Genomic DNA, 17,812 nt, shown 5'->3' on the forward strand with positions numbered 1-17,812 from the left:
CATAGTTTCACATGGATGGCATTGAGCAGGGATTTCTAAACCATCGGTTGTGATACCCAGGGAGCTCAAAAGAGGGACAAACTGTTTCCCATGACAGCAGGCAGCGGCAGCAGCACTATCTCCCCATGCCAGCAGTCATCTCCTTTCTGCAAGTCAAAGGAATAAGAGCAACGTGTAATGTCTATCACAACTATTTCTGCAGCTACTTCCAAGCGCTGGCAGCAGCTCAGTTCCTCTCTGCACAGAAGCGAACATAAACACTTTCAGACAGCAATTGCCTCTGCTTCTCATTTCTGCACCCTATATGTATGGAGCTACTGCCAACACATTGATTGCTCAAAGACAAATGAGCCAAAAAAACTTTTAGGAAGTTTTTTGAATATTAGCATATACTTATATTTCTCACGGAAGAGTAAAATATAAGGTGATGGAAGCAGCTCTAAGTTATGTTTTAAGTGAAGAGAAAACTGTACCTAATTCACTGATTCTAGGTATCTGGAATATCTGAGGAAAAGTGAGGACTCTTTCTTACTCAGGAAAATAGGAATGCACCAGGAAATACTTTTTAAACTGAAAGGGATTTTTGAGCATTTTAGACTGAGAAATTAAATCATTTGCTCTGCTAGCTATTGTATGTCAGGATACATGTCAAAAAGCAGAGGGATTCAGACCTGGTCAAAATTAGGATTTGCAATTTAAGAAAAACACTAAATTTAAGGAGAACTGGAGGAAAATCTGGAGTGTTGGTGGCTCTATTTGTTTAGCAATTGGGACATAGCTTCATGGTTTCAAACCTGAAGGTTTTAGTGATCAAACATGCTACTGCAGCTTTGACCTCAAATCCCTACAGTCTGGAAATGGGCTAAAAAGTTGTAGCAACATTTCAGTTCACTCATCTTTCATTAGTAATAAAGCAAAATTGCATGCAACATTTTTTACTGTTAAAAGGAGAGCAAGAAGGCAGAGAACTGCCAGAAGTGTCTGGAAAAAGACAGAGCTTTAACTCTTGTCCTATTTGTTTGAAAAATGACACAAGCAAGTGTCAGATGGTTGCCAGGGAGTTACTGCCTGTTATTAAGGCAACTGAGAATTAATACTTAAAAGAAATGAGGAAAAGGCAAAGATTTTTTCTTGTGATATCCAATAGTACTAAGAAAGGAGTTAATTGCCATCGGTCAAAGCAGGTCATATGAGACTGCGTTTTTTTATGCTCTTGTTGCATGTCTGTAAGGTACTAGGTGGGAACCATGAACTTTTTTCACATACACTGTCAAGCAACAATGGAGTGGAAATCACTTTCAAGATATACGTTGTCCCTAAGTGCTTAAATATATTTAAATACTTTTTCATTAGCTGATTGTATTAAAAACAATTTCCTATGTGAACATGTATTCTAATATTTCCTTTTTCTTTTCTCTTTTCACTTTTGCTTCCCTTCTCTTCTCTTTCCTCAGATAAACCAAAGACGAAACAAGGAAGTAAGCTATAGTTTTACTTACTGGTTCTCCCTATAACTGATAAAGCAATGTCAGATCTATAAATGAAAAAAACAAAGTATAAAAGCTCCTGCTGCTAGTCAGAATTGCAGATTATGGTTGATTAGACAGACTAGAACTGATACAACAAAGCTGATAATAGTAATAATGGATATGTTGAGAAATTCTAGTCTGTTTCAGCCAAAGAAGTTTCATCCCAATACTGTATATTTTTCCCCGACAAAAGGAGGAGACTTGTGCAATGCCAGCACAAAAAAACTATTTATAAAGTTTATATTTATTATTTTACACAAAAATTCTTCTCTCCACACCTACTAGGCTCACTACAGGTCTCAGTTATGTATTCTGATGTCCATATGAGCTTAACCCTGCAGATCAACACAGAGCAAGTAACACAAGGCTCTTGTCATGAGATTTGTGCTACAGGTTGTCATTTTGCCAAGTTATGGCAGACTATCTGACAGACCTCAGTAAGTTCAGTCCTACAGAATATGGCCAGTGTTTATTAACACTTTAATTTCCCATTTCCAGGTCAGTCCTGGGTCATTTTTTAAATTCTTCAGCAGATGGTGTGTGTCACATGCCACACCATCCTAAAAGCCATTTTTTCTCCTGGAGATGACAACTATCTCTGAAGCACCTTCCCAAAGGCTTCCTTGTTTGGGGATCACATGGGACTTCAAGCTTTGTCAGTAATGACTTAAGGTTTCAGTTCAGAATTGTTTAATGTTCTTTTTTCAAAATGCATCATTGAGGTAGCATCTTCTGCAACAGTTTGGGTAACTATGTTCTTAATAATGGAGGTGCACAACAACTGTAAGTTCTTACAGGCAGGCTCCTGAAAGTAAAGAGTTTATATTGTGCATTGAATGATTTATTTTGGTAAAGGCATAATAGTGCAGTATTTAACTGTGTTACCAGTATTCTTGCATTAATCACAAAATCTTTATTTGAATTGTAAATCACAAAAACAAACAAAAAAAAACAAAAACAAAAAAAAGAGAAAGGTCTGTGTCTTCCACTCTCCTCTTTTTTTTGTAGAGACCATTGCACTGAACATGGAATCTCTCTTGGGAATTTTTCATAACTCATGAGCACAGAAGGACAAACTTTTCAGTCTTCTCACAGAGTTTTATTTCTGTTAGCACAGATATCTGTCATTAACTTAACATTTTAAAATTGCTGTTGACTTTTTATTAGGACTATTAGAGATACTTAGTTCCACTGTATATGGTTCACAGAGACCTGCAGTAAATTGTTTGTTTTCTCACTTTGAAAATTAGTGACTGAATCATAAACTGGTGAGTACAAAACCTGAAGGTAGAAGCAGGAGAGCAAGGGTAGCTTCTGAAGCAGATGTCTGGGATGTAGTAAGGATGGAAAGAGACAGCTTTATTACAATAAAATTACACTTTTGACCTTGTTCAACAAATTCCTTTCCCAAGTCTTCTCCTTTAAAAATTATATCATCTGGAAGTATTGCCTTTTTAGAAGCATAATGTAGAAGAAGAAAAATAATGAAACATTTATCTGTTGACGTCAGCCTCAACAGAACAGGAGTTTCAATGTCAACGGTAAATTAAGTTTTTCCACTTGATGGTTGCTTCTACCATAAATAAAATTTTATTATTTCTGGATTCCTTCAATTCAGATTCCCCATGAACTCAGTTTGTGTTACACAGAGCCAAATACTAAATCATGAACAAGAAGCTTTATTGATACCATGATAAATTACTTTTGGACACATTCCATGCTTTTATAACAAAAGCGACAATTTGTGAGTTGTGTGTGTTTAAGGCAGTAAACAATTACCACTGCAGCTACCCACTGTCGCTACTGCAAGTTTCATATCTATCTGCTAAACGCAACCTCCTCCTCATTAGGAGTCTTGGCCTCTTATCCTATGTGTAGAAACCAAGAGGGTCTTCTAACAGAGTTCTTTAAGACCTTCTGGCACTGAATTGCTGCCGAGTTTCTCAGTAGAAAGAGTTTTTTGCCTCATATCTGATGGAGAACATTGTATTTTGGGGTTTGGGGTTTTTTTTTCAGAAAATACCTGTCAATTAGTATTTTTCAGGTGACATGTATAAACCAGTGTAACCAACAGTCAGATGGTTAATACACTCACTTAACATGCAAGAATTCAAAATCCAAGTCTCTGTTCTTTCTGACTAGCATGTTTTGGGACAGTCTCATCTGTCTTGTTAATTTTGGTGGGAAAAGCTTTGGAGACCTTGGTTTCATCAGCCCAGAATGATGATCTTGCATTTTGTCTGAAACAAAATTCATGTTTTCTGTCTGGTTCAAATTATTTCTTATGCCTTTTATAGGGTACTGCCCTTCCTCTTACAGTATCCATCAAGGATGGTGTGGCCTAGCCATTTTCACTACTTGTCTGTAGGCAGAATAAAAAGAACTCTTCATCCTCCTATTTGTCACTATTGTGTTGCTCTCTCAATTTGATACGCATCTGACCCTTAGAAAAGAATAGTTTCAATAAGGAGACCCTTCAACTTGCTCAGAGGGAAGTAGGCCACAGCCAGCTCTGATGAGTCAAAACTGGCAAAGGGTCAGTTTTGTCCTTTCTGGTTAAGAAAGTTGAAAAACTGTCCTTATCTCATATTAAGTTGAAGCTTGCAAATTTTATAGGTTTCATAGTTAAATCGATAAAACACATTTTGTGGACTGAACTCTCTGAACAGAAACAGGTGAATTTCGTACAACTCTTCCAATCACTCTGTTTTTCACCATTTCTTCCAATATACAGTTATAGTCTCTCATATGATCTAGATGTTTCATTCTCTCTTATGATTAAATCTCATAGTTTCACTCAGTTATGGCTTCTGACTGTCACTTTATCAGTGTGAATACTTCTTTTACAGATCCTGGAAAAGAGAAAGAATTGAAATCTCCAGCTGCTACAAAAGATAAAGGTAACACAGCAAGACAAAATTGTATAAAACCCTAAGATCTACATGCATCAAGAAAAAAATCTTGCTATGCATTGGCCATTTTGGTTTTATGGTATAGCTTAGTTAGGAATTTATGAGCATGATACTATTTCAGTAAATTTATGATAAAACTTATTTGGCATTACCTGGATCAGAAGTGCAAATAGAGCCTTGGTAATATGAAGCATCTGTATGAAAACTTAGAAGTCCAAACTCAGAATTTAGGAACACTTGTTAACATTTGTTATTACAAGCTGCAAAGTGAAATAAATTTTGAGTGATCTGTGTTCTTTCATCACACTTAAGAAAAGTTCATGGTTTCACTTTGTGAGCATGCTAAAACTGATGAAAAACAGTTTTGTGCTACACATTTAATTGGTATCATGGCTCAGTTAGAAACCGCCAATTATTCAATCAATCATTATCCCACAGGTATTAGATGTTATCCTTTTATCACTCTAGCTTGAAGATTAATAAATTATTTTTACAGAACATGCTAAAGAAAAGGAAGGAAAGAATCCTGCAGCTTTAAAAGATAAAGGTAAGAATACACAATGGAATATAAAACTTGTTGAAAACCAGACAAAGTAGAATGAAGATATTAATTTTAAAATAATCATTGTAAATCTTTCTCATTATAAATCTTAACCAATCAACATTTAATTGGTTAAAACATTCTATAGGATTTATAGCATTAAAAAAGGCAAAAAAAAGGACATAAATAGAATATGGTGAGTCAATTAACTTTCAGAATTCTCAAAATCAATTAAATAAATACCACAATACGATTCAGTAATAGTTAAGAACACCCCTAAGAATTTGCTCTTCTGAACAATGCAAAGTGTTTAATAGGAGCCAGTTAACAAAGTCTGAACTGAATGCTTGCATAAATCTGTGGACATAATAGGAATAAAGTAAAGTTTATAAGCATATGAGTGGGTAATGTGCTTTCTGGACTCTGTAAAAGCTATAGTTAAAAACCCATAGCTTCCTCCAGTCAACCACCTGGAACATAAGAGTTGGTCTGCATCTTTTTTTTATTTCTTGTTTTTTATCAAACAGTTCCCGTGTCTTTTAATTTGGTCAGAGTAGATGGTTAGCTCACCTGAATTTCCTTTCATCCATTATTTTGCTGGGCACTTTTTACCCATCTTATTGCTTCCCTCCTTTCTAGAGATAGCTGTATTTGAAAGGAGAAGTGATTTTTGCATAAGTCTTATTTGACAAGTTCTTTAGGTTCTTCAGGGTAAAAAGATCTACCATATAGATAAACATATTAATGTTCATTCTAAATTATAGTCATTATATACTCTTTCAAACAAAGAACTAAATGAAGAGTTAAGTTCAAGCACTATGGAAAGATGAAAAACAATCTAAAACAAAAGGAGGAATAATCTTAATGCTAGACATATTTTCAAAATCCTGGAAGTCGTGTTCATTCACTCACTCTTGTTTAATTGGGCAATCACTAATTAATCACTTCTTTATATACTAATTAAAATTAAATCATAATAATCTGCAAATCCTGTGGTTCATGTATTGTTCTTCTATGTGTATTCTACTCCTAATGTATACATGCCCCATTTCCATGAGCTTAGTTATCTGGACCAGAACTGTGTATCCAAACTCTCCTGGGGTCCCGTGGCCCTCTCCACAGACTGCCTATAATCTGTTGTTCCCTGATGGGGTTGTGCTGAAAAATTAGAAGAGGCACTTGAGTGACAGCTCTGCCCCCTCCTCGTCTGCATGGAGCAGGTATGCTGAGCCTGCTGCTCCTTTCAAAGGATTACTGGGGGTGGGCAGAAAGAGAGAGGAGACCCAAAACATTTTTCCTCTTTGGCAAGAGTTTCTTTAGAACCAATGGAAAGGGGTTTGCCAACCCTGAACAAGCTTCTGTGGCGTGTCCTTCGCTGAGTGCTCCCACGGTGTTGCTTTTAATCTCCTGGGCTCATGCTCAATAGGTCAGCGACTTCGGTCACTAAGTTATTAACAGGTCCTTGGGTCCTTCTAACATGACAGAGGAGGTTAGACCTTCTCCACCCAGCCTTCAGAAAGGGGCAGGTAGGAATTTATTTTAAGAATCAAGTGCAGGCCATGTTATATCAGTTTTCCTACATTTTAGGAAAACAAGGCAAAAATCTCTGTAAAAATTCCAACATATTACTCAAAGTGTTACCAACTAGAGCTTCACACCGCTTTCTTTACCCCATATAATACAGTCATGTATGCCCAATGCATTACTGCTGCTAACAGCAAGATCTCGACCTACTACTCAGTGCTGAAAACAGCTGTAAACGCACCGCAGGCTCCCACAGCCCTGCAGCAACATTGATGTCCAGCCCAGCCGAGCCTGGCCCCTCAGATCTTGAGAGTACTTGCTGATGCAGCCATCACTGTTTCCTGTAATAGGCATCAAACTTGCACAGTTCAGTGTCTATGTCTACAAATGCAGCTGCTGATTAACGAGCTGAATAGCTCAGTTCAAAATATATTGGCAGCAAGGACTCCATAGGAAGAACTTACAAAGTTGTGTGGGAGAAACCCTTAGAAATCTTGGTGCCTTTCTGGGCTATGTGCTTTCTCTATTGCATTTTGGATTACTCTGCTACATAAACATGTATTTAGCACTGGATATCCCCCATTTCAGTCACCCTATTTGCCCAAACTGTAGCTCATAAATTAATTAAAGCCTTATTTGCATGCCACTCTTGCCCCTCTCCATCACCGCCTCAAGCCTCTTCAGTGGACCTCTGTAAAGGTTGACCAGGTTATCGGGGCCTTCTTTTCACTCTTTGCAACTTAGTGTCTTATAATCTGTTTCTTAAAGTGAATGTTTCTGGCAAATAAGAATATATTGAAGGACACGGGAAAGTAAGGATTTTTAAGACTGCTTATCCATGCTAATTATGTATCTTGGGAGTTTGTTACTTTCATGTAAAACCAAATAAAGGAACATTTTTAGATGAGGTGTTAAGTACTTGTGATGATTAATATTTGCCTGGCACCTTAGGCAATAAAAGAGGCATCATCATACCTCATTCCGTTTGAAGGATGGACTAAGTTTGGATGAACAAGGGTGATGTCCAGACCAAAAACCTTATCATAAAGCAGGCCATTTTTCATAAATTGATGCATAGTGTTTTTATTTAAAGCAGAGACAGGAAAAATAAATGGAAAAAAAAAAAACCTCCCTGAATTTGGAGTTATTGCTGGGTTACTCTATAGATCACAACCTCACTATGTTACCTTATCTATTTTATGAGGTGAACAAAATGTCTTCAATCTTAGAGTCTAATTTTATTGGCAGTAATTAAGGAGAACACTGGAAGAGCATACTTTCCATTGTCTTGTGATAAAGGGCATCTCAAGACTCCTTCTGAATTTATAACTAGCTTTTCAGCTTTTTCCTGAAGTAAAGAAGAGTAAAGAAGCCCACTTACAATAATGAATATAAAAGCTGATTTTCTGTTGACATAAGCATATTCAAATAATGTGAGGCCAATGAAACTCTAAGGTATAATTTGCCATGTGATTTTTTGGTAGATATCTTACCCAGCTAATCAGAGTAGAAGCTCATTCATCCAGAGTCTCTAACAGTGGCACTAAAAGCTCATGATATATCATATATAACTCCTCACTGAATTTTTCTAAGAAATTCACTAGAATTGCACTATGCTGTGTTATTAAAGTGACAACATATGTGCTGTATAGATAATGTAAATTCACTCTTACCCTGTGTTTTATGATTTGTTTTCCAAACAAATGCTCCTTTTTTCCCCTCTTGTTTGCTTTTGCGTTGTTTTGGGATATCTTTGCATCTTTTCTTATGTCAGTTATGTGTGGATAATAAGCCTATTTATTTTTATGCACAGATTGGTAGGGGAAATAAGTCAGTAGTGTGTATTTCTTTCTTGCCATATACATAATAGCACATTGTCATTAAAGAAACAAATGTGCTGATTTGCACTTGCTATGCAATGCTTGTGTTTCCTTTAAAGTAAAAGTAAAATGAAATAGCATCTTGCCTGCAGCATTTTTTAGCTTAACTTATAACACACATTTTTTTTCTTTAAAAGTAGAAAGTTATGTTGTGAGGCACCTACAGAAAAGCAGTGCCTGTTCAGTTAATATTTCTTCCTATTTCCATCTACTCATTTGTTGTTGGCATTTGCATGAGAACTAGATCTTTATCCTGAAGAGTTCACTTACTGCTGCTGCTGCATCTTTCTATACCTTCTTCCTAACGTGATCCAGCTTCACCCCTGGAGTAGGATGTGGGAGGAAACCAGCAAGGTGAACGTTGGCTTTAAGCCAACTTTATGTTTTTCCCCCTCTGGGACCAGCAGGAAAGTGGTCAGTCGAGAGCAGAAGTTTGAAAAGTCTTCAATGAGTCCTCATTTAAACCCCTGGAGATGAAAATCTGCTCCCTGGAAGGGAAGCAGGACTGGTGATCTCAGTAGCCTTGGCTCAGAGGGTGGGGAAGTCGGTGCCCCATGGAAAGTGTCCTGCATTGATAGCTGCATCCAAAAGTTGTAAGAGTCAAAAGCACTGAAACCTGCTTTAGGAGCTACAAATCGTAGGAAATCTCGGGGAGACCTGCTACGTGGATGACAAAAAAAACCTTATGGGCATATGCCACAAAACCCACAAGGCCAAAGGCAGTGGTTTGTGCCTGCGGCTGTAACAGTGGCTGTTGATCTTTGAGATTACAAACGTGCACACAGAGTAAAATGGTCAAATTGGGTAGCTGTTGTCTCAAGGCTTCCTGTATAGTCAATATAGAGGCTCCTTCAAAGGGTTTCAGTCTTCACACTGGAAGTTTTCTCTCAATCCCCTGAAGGAGTCCACCTGCTGCTGTGGAGACCAGGCTCCTAATTTAAAGTACCTATCCCTGAACGATGTGATTTCTCCAATGGCTTCAGCCAACCTGGAAGTGAACTTTTTCTGTTACAACTCACACTTAAAGCCAGATGGATAAGTGGGATCGCTTCCTGGCACCATGGCAGCCAGGAGGATGATCAGAGTTAAACTTATTTTGGAAAGGATCTTCTTTTAGCTTTATCTGTTTTCCTGCAGATTTGGTTAACTTTCATTTGGAATAAATGGCATGTTTTTTCTAGATGCTTAGGTGCTATATCCTGTCAGATGGAGTGCAATTGTGTCTGCTCAGCATCCTGCAAGCTGTGATATACTCTCACTCAAACCACATACATTCATAAACCTATGAAATTATTTCCTTACTTTGGAAAAAACTATTTCCTCCTAATATTCCCTGATATATACACTTAAGAGGCCAAGAGGCTATTGCTTTAAAAAAAAAAAAAAAATATTAGTTGTTTATACAACATAATGTATGTTTTTCCTGTGCTTGCTGACCCTGAATGCATGCTCCCTGAAGGACTGAGGCAAAACATTAGGCTTCAGCCCATCAGAGAAAACAGAATAATCCTTTCTGTCTTCATGAAGTTTTGGATAAGGCCTTAAGAATTTCTAATCCTGTGTCATTACTTGCATTTTCCCCTTCTCCTTTCTGATTTCTCCCTTCTGTGAGGTCTCTACAGACAGAGTGATCTATAGTAACTTCTACTCCTGCATTTGCTACTAACAGTATTGCACCTTAAAAAATATAAGATGGTCACTAGAGACGATGTAAAGACAGGTCAAGGTTGCATCTATTTATGTTCACAATTTTCGTCTTAATTTTTAAATATTTGGGTTTTTTTCTTTTAAGTGTAGAAGGGCAGTCCTATTTTCTAAGTCTCAAAAACTTAATTATCTCCCTACAGATTCTCTGAAAGGAAAAAATCCCAAGAATCCAGAGGGGTCAAAGGAAAAAGGTAAGTGAAGAAGTTAAGAAATTCAGAACTGAATATCAAAACAGCTATTCAATGCTAGAAACAAGTCTTGAGTAGGAGTATACGAGGATGGAAAGCCAAACCCATCCTGGTTCATGTTTAGATTATTTTATCCATGATATTGTTTTTGTGCTGTACAGATCCCCAGCAGGGTCCCTAGTAACTACCTGGTCTTCTTTTAAATGCAGAGATTTGAATTTGCATCCTGGGAGAAATACTAAAATTTATTTTTATACCACCTTTGGATGTTAATCCCTTCAAAACCAAGTTGTCTAAATCCTATAGTGGGGACACTCCTGCAGGGAACTAGACTAAATCTGGGCAATGTGGCTATGGCTCAAGAATGTGGTTGAATGAGAATGAGACTGGCTGAGGCTACTGACAGATCCATGTGCTTGAGGGTGACTGATGTAAGTCAGGGTTTTTTCCTAATTTGTTGGCAACACGGACACATACGTCTCTAATCTTTTCAGTTGCAGGAGGTTGGCCTGCTAGCTCTGCACACAGAGGTCACAGATTGTTTGATAGTGTCTATTTGGAGAAAACCCTATTTGTTACAATGTGATGTTTATTGAACACTGATACTAAGAATTATAGGATTCACGGGCGCTCATGACTTTCTGGAGAGTACTGAAACAGCTCAAAAATTTAAAGGAAACAGCAAAGGCTAGCAGAACTGTGCATGGTTCCCGAGCTATAAAGGCACATCTGAGGTCCAAAATGTGACAAAGTTCCATTTTTTTGGAAGCTGGAGATACTCAATGCAGTCCAGATTACAGCTGGCACAGTGCAGAGTACTGAATAGACATACAGCAAAGCGATGCACTTCTGGGAGGAATGTATTATTCCTTGTGAAAACTCTGGGGAATGAAGGCAGGGCACCACTTGGGGCTCAGGATTCTCCTCTTTGTCTCTGTTGTGAGTCCATGCGTCTCACCTGGGTACCACAAGAAGATCATAGTTTTCCTTTATTTGTGCTTAGCCAACTTCTGGATTTTCTTTTGTCCTTGGGTTCTGCCTTGTCAGGTGCAGGAAAGAGAGAACTAGAATATCAATGTTTTTTCTAATCTCCTTTAATACTTTGTCATATGCTGCAGAAAAAATAAAGATACAATTATGTTCTTGGACTATTCATTGTGACATAAAATATACGAATGTACATTTGAAGGATGAGTACTGCTCTTATTTTATACCCAGCTTGCCTGTGATTTTAAAAGGCTATATGTATGCTATATGTATGAAATCCTGTTCACAGGCAATACCCATATGGCCTCTTTGATATTAAAAGAATAATGGAGTCCTGAATGAGTAACTGGTCCTTTTGTCACTCCTGAATAAAGAAAACTCCCACTTACCTTTATCAGCAGCATCTGGCTTTCAAGACCAGTATTCCTAATATTTTAATTGTATTAATCTGGATTAATTTTTTATTTGGGTTCAGCAAAAGAAAAATCCATTGATGCCAATTGCTCTATAGAATTGCTTTCCTCTTTGTAAAGTATTGTTTTTCATTGCCTACTTGAAAGACAGCTTGACAGTTTCCTCAAAATGCGAAGAAACTAATGACATATTGAAGGCTTATTATTTTGCATATCTAAGTCTACAAGGATGAATGAATGACCTCGTTGTTTTGTCCTGTTCTTTATTTCCACGCTGTTAAATCCATTTAACTATCACATCTTTCTTGCTCTCTACATATCAAATTGTTTGACTTGCTTTCTTTTCAAGTGTCATCTTATTTCTCTAACCTGACTTGTAATAAATGTTAAATATTTCTTTCTAGAGACTGGTAAAAGAAAAGATGTGAAGCCTCCGGCAGTCTTAAAGGAAAAGGGTAATGTCTTATCATTATGTGGTTGGGAAATAACAAGTAGTCCTCATGAAAGGGTCCGCTGGTATCTCAGTACAGTTTTGATATATTTTGAATTACAGGCTTTTGGTGAAAAGGAACTAAACCTAGCTTCTTCTCACATAATAGATCTGATATATTGAAAGGAGCAGTGTCTGGCACGATTCAGAAATAATAAAATCATAACCCTTATTGTGGTGTTCTTTAACTGCTGTCTGACCTGCACAGCCAATATTGCAGTGGGAATGCTGGTGTATTCTGAGTGAATTAGTAACAGAGCTGTTACTGAATTCACATGATAAGCTGAAATGATAGGCTGCACAGGAATGAGGGCACGGTTTGAACTGCAGAAGCTTTGCCAGCTAATTTAGTGGGAATTATTTTTGGTTTGCTTTCAAATCGTAAGTTGAGCCTTTTATTGAAGTAAACAGAAATTCTAATTCTTAACACCTCTTTTGCATATTTGATTGATCTGGTGCTATGCATGTTTGTTATAGTACTGATGGGCACAGTGTATACTTATATTTCTAACTTTCTCCTTCCATTTTTGTGTTTGATATCTTTTCCAGACTCTTCAAAAGGAAAAGAAATGAAGGCTTCAACTGTGACTAAGGAAAAAGGTAACAACCCCAAGTTGAGCTGAGCCTTAGCATAAGATTCAGTTGAGAAAATAAATCCATTGTGCAAGTATTTCCAAATGAAATCCTGGTTTCTTCACTTAGCCATCCATAAATATGGCATCCTTGAATGGCATCCTTTGCTGCTGGACATTCTTTTTACCTGGCTGATAAATGAGAGATATATATGGGGCTACACAAACAAGTTGTAGCAGTGGTATTTTATAGACCCCAAAGTTATGAGGACTTACTTTGTTCTTTCTTAATTTTGTCTCATTCTTCCTATTTAACTTTGTCATTTCAGATTGCATTTTACTTTTCTTCTATAACACATTATTTGATTGTGCTTTGCTCTCTCTTCTTACACTGAAATATCAGCACTAGCCATCAAATAAAAATCAATTACAATTTATAGTACGTCTCAAATACTAGGCGTTTTTAGGCAGTGATAAAACTGTAATTATAACTAACCAACTACTTTCAGGTTTATTTATTCATATCAACTAAATTCAAACAAAACTTAGTTTTACTTTGACACTATTTGCATATTGATTAAATGCCACTTGCTCATTAGAAAGCAGTCTCTCAGGTTAAATGTGTAAATAATTTAACATGGATAAGAATATGTAATAACTTGCTAGCTAATAACAGACATTTGAGCCATGGGAATATAGTAGTCAATCTTTAAAACTTCTAGTTGGTTTTGAAAACTACTTCAGATAATTGAATAATATTACTTCCTATCTTTAGATTTTCCCTAAGGATCACTAGAAATAATGAGGCAATATTTTCTCTGACAAAGTTATGAAAGACAACATTTGCAAGTTTTTAAGTACAGCTATTTCACATAGTGTATGTAGGTAGCATATAGCAGAATAGTAGAAATCAGCTACTACTTTGCACAGTTGTATCATTCTGAAGCAAAGTGAAGGCTTAAATTCTACAAAAGGAACTAGGGCTCAAATAATCTGAAACTCTTTGAAGTATTCAGAGTAGATGAACCTGGATTGTCAGTCCAAGGTCAAGGACATTAGAAAAATAGGGACACATTATTGTACCATTTCTTTTAGTTTACTTTAGTCAACAGGGAGTACTGAAGTGCTGGTGGTTTTTTGTATATTGATTGTTGGTTTACTGCAACTTGGCTTTTTTATTTTGAGCTTCCGGCAAGCAAGACCTATGGTCTTCCTACTAGGTTCTTGCAAACATATCTGTGAAACATAGGTAGGTTAATGAACAGTTAAACATTGATTAGACCCTTAAGTATTTTACTATTGAGTTTCCCATTGAGTTTCTTATCTAATTTTTGTCTTCAGATCTCCATAAATATTTCCGGTTTGAAGATTGATTTATTTAAATTTAAGTGATAATAAAAGTAAAATACTATTTCTTACAAAAGACCAAATATTATAAAGAAGTAATATATGTCTGTAAGAGGTTTTTAGCTGCACTGCTAATGAATTAGCTTCAGTGAGGTGTCAAACACCCACCCAACTATACAAAAAAATAAGTATTTAAAAAGGACTTAATTAACTCAGTTTGATCAGCCAGTGAAACAACTGGTGAGTAACAGCTTCTTTCAAGTTCCAAAACTGAGTTCTTTCAAGAAAGGACATGTTTAATTAAACGTTGTAGAATTTCACTGACTGCACATAGTGTTTTATGCTCAGTATATTTGAGAACAAAACTCAGTACCCAGAAGTGATTAACTCCACTATCTCTTTTTTTTTTAATAAAATTAAGTCTTCTTCCCATAGTAGTTGATAGGACACATGCAAGATTTTCTTCATACTGTACCAGTAGAAAATATGAGCTGTGTTCCCAGTGAACTTTCATATCACACTGAATTTTTCCACATGGGTTAACTTTGTAACCTACAGATTAAAACACTGTAAGACACATAAAAAGTTCTGTGTTGTTGTGTCATCTTACAGTCTTATAGTGTCCTACTTGTCAAGACACAAGAACCAAGATCTGAATGTTTAGTGCAGAGTATGCTGAGTTTAACTGCACTGCAGTACAAGGTCACATTAGAGACACCTGTGATTATTCTGATAAAGAACAATGGCTTGAATGAAGTCTGAACTAGAACTAATTGTTTTTTATAGTAACAGCAGGATATTTGCCGCAATTTAATGGAGACTAGTATTGCTGAATCTGCACAGCCTTTACCAGCTTCCCAAGTGAGATGAGCACTACTCGCTTCAGTTTTTCCTAGTGGCTTGCATATGGCTCTACGTGTCACCTGTGGATGTACTTGATGCCTTGCACAGCTCACTGAGAGCAACTGATATCTCACAGCAGTGAAAGCATTTCCCTTTACTCTAGCTGGCTCTATAAGAATGTAAAATATTTTGATTAGAAGCTGTCAGACACATGATCAGGCCAACTGCCTTCTTTTTAAGTCTTGTGTATCTTAGTTAGGTCTGTAAAGTGGCTGTTCTGAGCAGGACTGCAGATCCTTCAAGGCCTGGAGCAAGACTGCAACAGAAAAGTGCAACTTGAGTGGGAAGATCTCAGGTTCTACAGATGTGTATAGTGACACCGCCTTAGTGTCTACAATAGGATTCAGACATTTTCTAGTCAGCAAAGTTCATGACACAGCAAATCTTGTACAAGCTCATTTTGAAGGCAGTTCAGCTCAGTGGCTGCAGGTTTTTAAAAGTTGTTTCTGTCTTTTCTGTTCCATGTGACAGATCTTCATAAGCCATTTCTTAGCTGCTGGGATTCATACGAATGCAGCACTTCCAAGAGCAAATACAACTAACTCAGTGACACTGAATATGTATGACAAGACATTGACATTTTGTCAGAAGAGTGTCACCCCAATGCATAAAGTGGCTTTAAGCATCCATGTGGGATGCTGTGCTTCACTAAACCTCTCTTTCTTAACAATGATAGATGACATGTCGCATAGATCAGGCAGACAGTTTGAGAAAAGCCTCTGTAGGGAAAAGTGTTCCAGAAATTTTGTGACCACTGCCCTGTAAAGAAGTGCAAACATGAGGTCACCTTTATGAGCACTGGTACTTTTTTTTAGCCAACTGAGAGTACCCGGGGAGCTTCTTCAGTGGACATCCCAGTTTAAAGTAGCCAACCAAAAAACGCCTTGAGAAACAGCAGTGGTTTGATTAGCAATTGCCACTTTAGAGAGATCTGTCAAATCCAGTGTAAATTGAATTAATAGAAGGGGCCACAGTGTAACCCCTTTGTTAAGATAAATACTTTTTTGAAATGTGAAAGTCGAATTCACACAAGCTGGATATAGAATTGTAATAGAAAATCCTGAATAATAGAGAACCTAAATGTAAGGTAGATATAGTAGGTGTATAAAAATTGCAATATCAGCCTGTTCAAATGGTCTGTCCATTACAGAACATCATTGCTGAACATTGCTGATAAACAATACTTCAAGAAAACATCAGAGCTTTAAAAGTGAGACACTAAGATAATGATAGATATATAAATACCAAGACTGAGTCGTAGTGGGAGGTATAAAATTCCCACAGTGAGTCAGCACTTCTCTGTAAAAAATCTTCAATAGACATTAGAAAATAAGAGAAAAAGAGCAGAAATAACATACATAATATGAATGAATACCATTTTATAAAAGGAAGGAGATAAAATTTTAATTCCAAAAAGCAGTTTATATAAATTAAAAATGAGGTATGTTTTATGGCAAACTACGAAGTGTAACCTTGTCCTTATGGTTTGATATTTGATTTTTTTTTTCTTTTTTAAGGAAAATATTCAAGCTGAATAAGTAGCATCCGCATATATATGTAGAAATATACATTCAGTAGTCAAAACAGGTTTGTAAATTAAAGTATGTCTACTGATACTTAAGGTATTTCCTGGAGGTAAGGTCTGCCACATGCTGGGACTCCCAGATCTCCATAATAGCACTCTGAAAAGTCCTCTGAATGCATATCTATAACTTTTTATTTATGCATTCTTATGCAATAAAACAAAATTCTTGTTGCATAATATTATTGTTTCACATAACATCTGAGGTCAGAAACCAGGATTCTCTCTGACTGGAACAATGTGCTTCTCAACAGCTGACAGAATCAGGCTCCCTCTGGTTTATTGCCATTTCATGGCCCAATTGCACTCTCTTCTGCACAGATCCAGCGAAAAACTGTCCCTCTCCAAAAACACCTTGTACTTTGGGCACTCTCTCTGAAAAGTGAGATTGGCAGAGAGAGATGTGCACCCTCTGATGCAGCAGAGAGATCAGATCCCTGAGTAGCTCTGCACTGCTCCTTGGCCTTTTGCGATATTTTCAAACAGAGATTTGTGCCTGTCTTTGGGAGTGTGCTTGAATTAATCCTCATACACTTTAGATATCAAGTTTCAAGGACTCAGACAGGGGTGGGAGAAGTCAGGCTTCTGCCAGTAGTCAGTATTTCCTGTTCCTTAGTTGTTGATGAGAGGCTGGACCAGACTCCACTCACAGTCAAAGGGGACTCGCTCAGGAATGTAACCACACTCTTACCACCTCTACCCAGTGACTTTACCGGGGGCCTGATAATCCATATAGTGTAAATCCTGGTAATCTGAAGCAGAGCTTGCGCACTTGTGTGGCTTTCATTCTGGACAATGTGCTTGTGTATTCTCATTAAGGCATTGCTAGTAATAAAGAGAAAAACACTGTAAACTTAATCTAGTGAATTAAATTTTTCTTAGTAGGTCTGACAGCTATGTCTTACAAATTAGGACAAAAAGGATAGTCAGGTTATGCAGGGGAGTTCAACCGCAACATCTTCCTTGCCCATTAATAATAAAATGCATGAAGATAATTGAATAAGAAGTTATTTCTCCAAACCTGTTCATTAAAACCTGGACCAGAGGAGGAAAAGGGCAGGAAAGGTGTTTCCTGCTACTAAATGAGAATCATCCTAAACACAGATGCTCCAACCAATTTAAAGGCTAAATTCTCCTCTCTGTTGCTCACTATACTGGTTCTTTTAACTGTGGTTTCTTAATAAGATTAAAATTTCTCTTGACATGGATAAGAGAAATTCTGAACTCAAAAAGACTG

General features: G+C 37.0%; 1 protein-coding gene across 1 annotated transcript in view; it reads left to right on the plus strand.

Moving 5' to 3' along the window:
* Nucleotides 1–17,812, plus strand: part of TRDN (triadin) — a 242,640-nt gene that overhangs the window by 168,800 nt on the left and 56,028 nt on the right. The window contains 6 exon segments of the mRNA XM_050893954.1: nt 1,455–1,478; nt 4,379–4,429; nt 4,938–4,988; nt 10,234–10,284; nt 12,086–12,136; nt 12,721–12,771. Coding sequence (XP_050749911.1) covers nt 1,455–1,478; nt 4,379–4,429; nt 4,938–4,988; nt 10,234–10,284; nt 12,086–12,136; nt 12,721–12,771 — 279 coding nt within the window.

The sequence above is a fragment of the Gymnogyps californianus genome, chromosome 3 (assembly GCF_018139145.2).
Source record: "Gymnogyps californianus isolate 813 chromosome 3, ASM1813914v2, whole genome shotgun sequence".
NCBI lineage: Eukaryota > Metazoa > Chordata > Aves > Accipitriformes > Cathartidae > Gymnogyps > Gymnogyps californianus.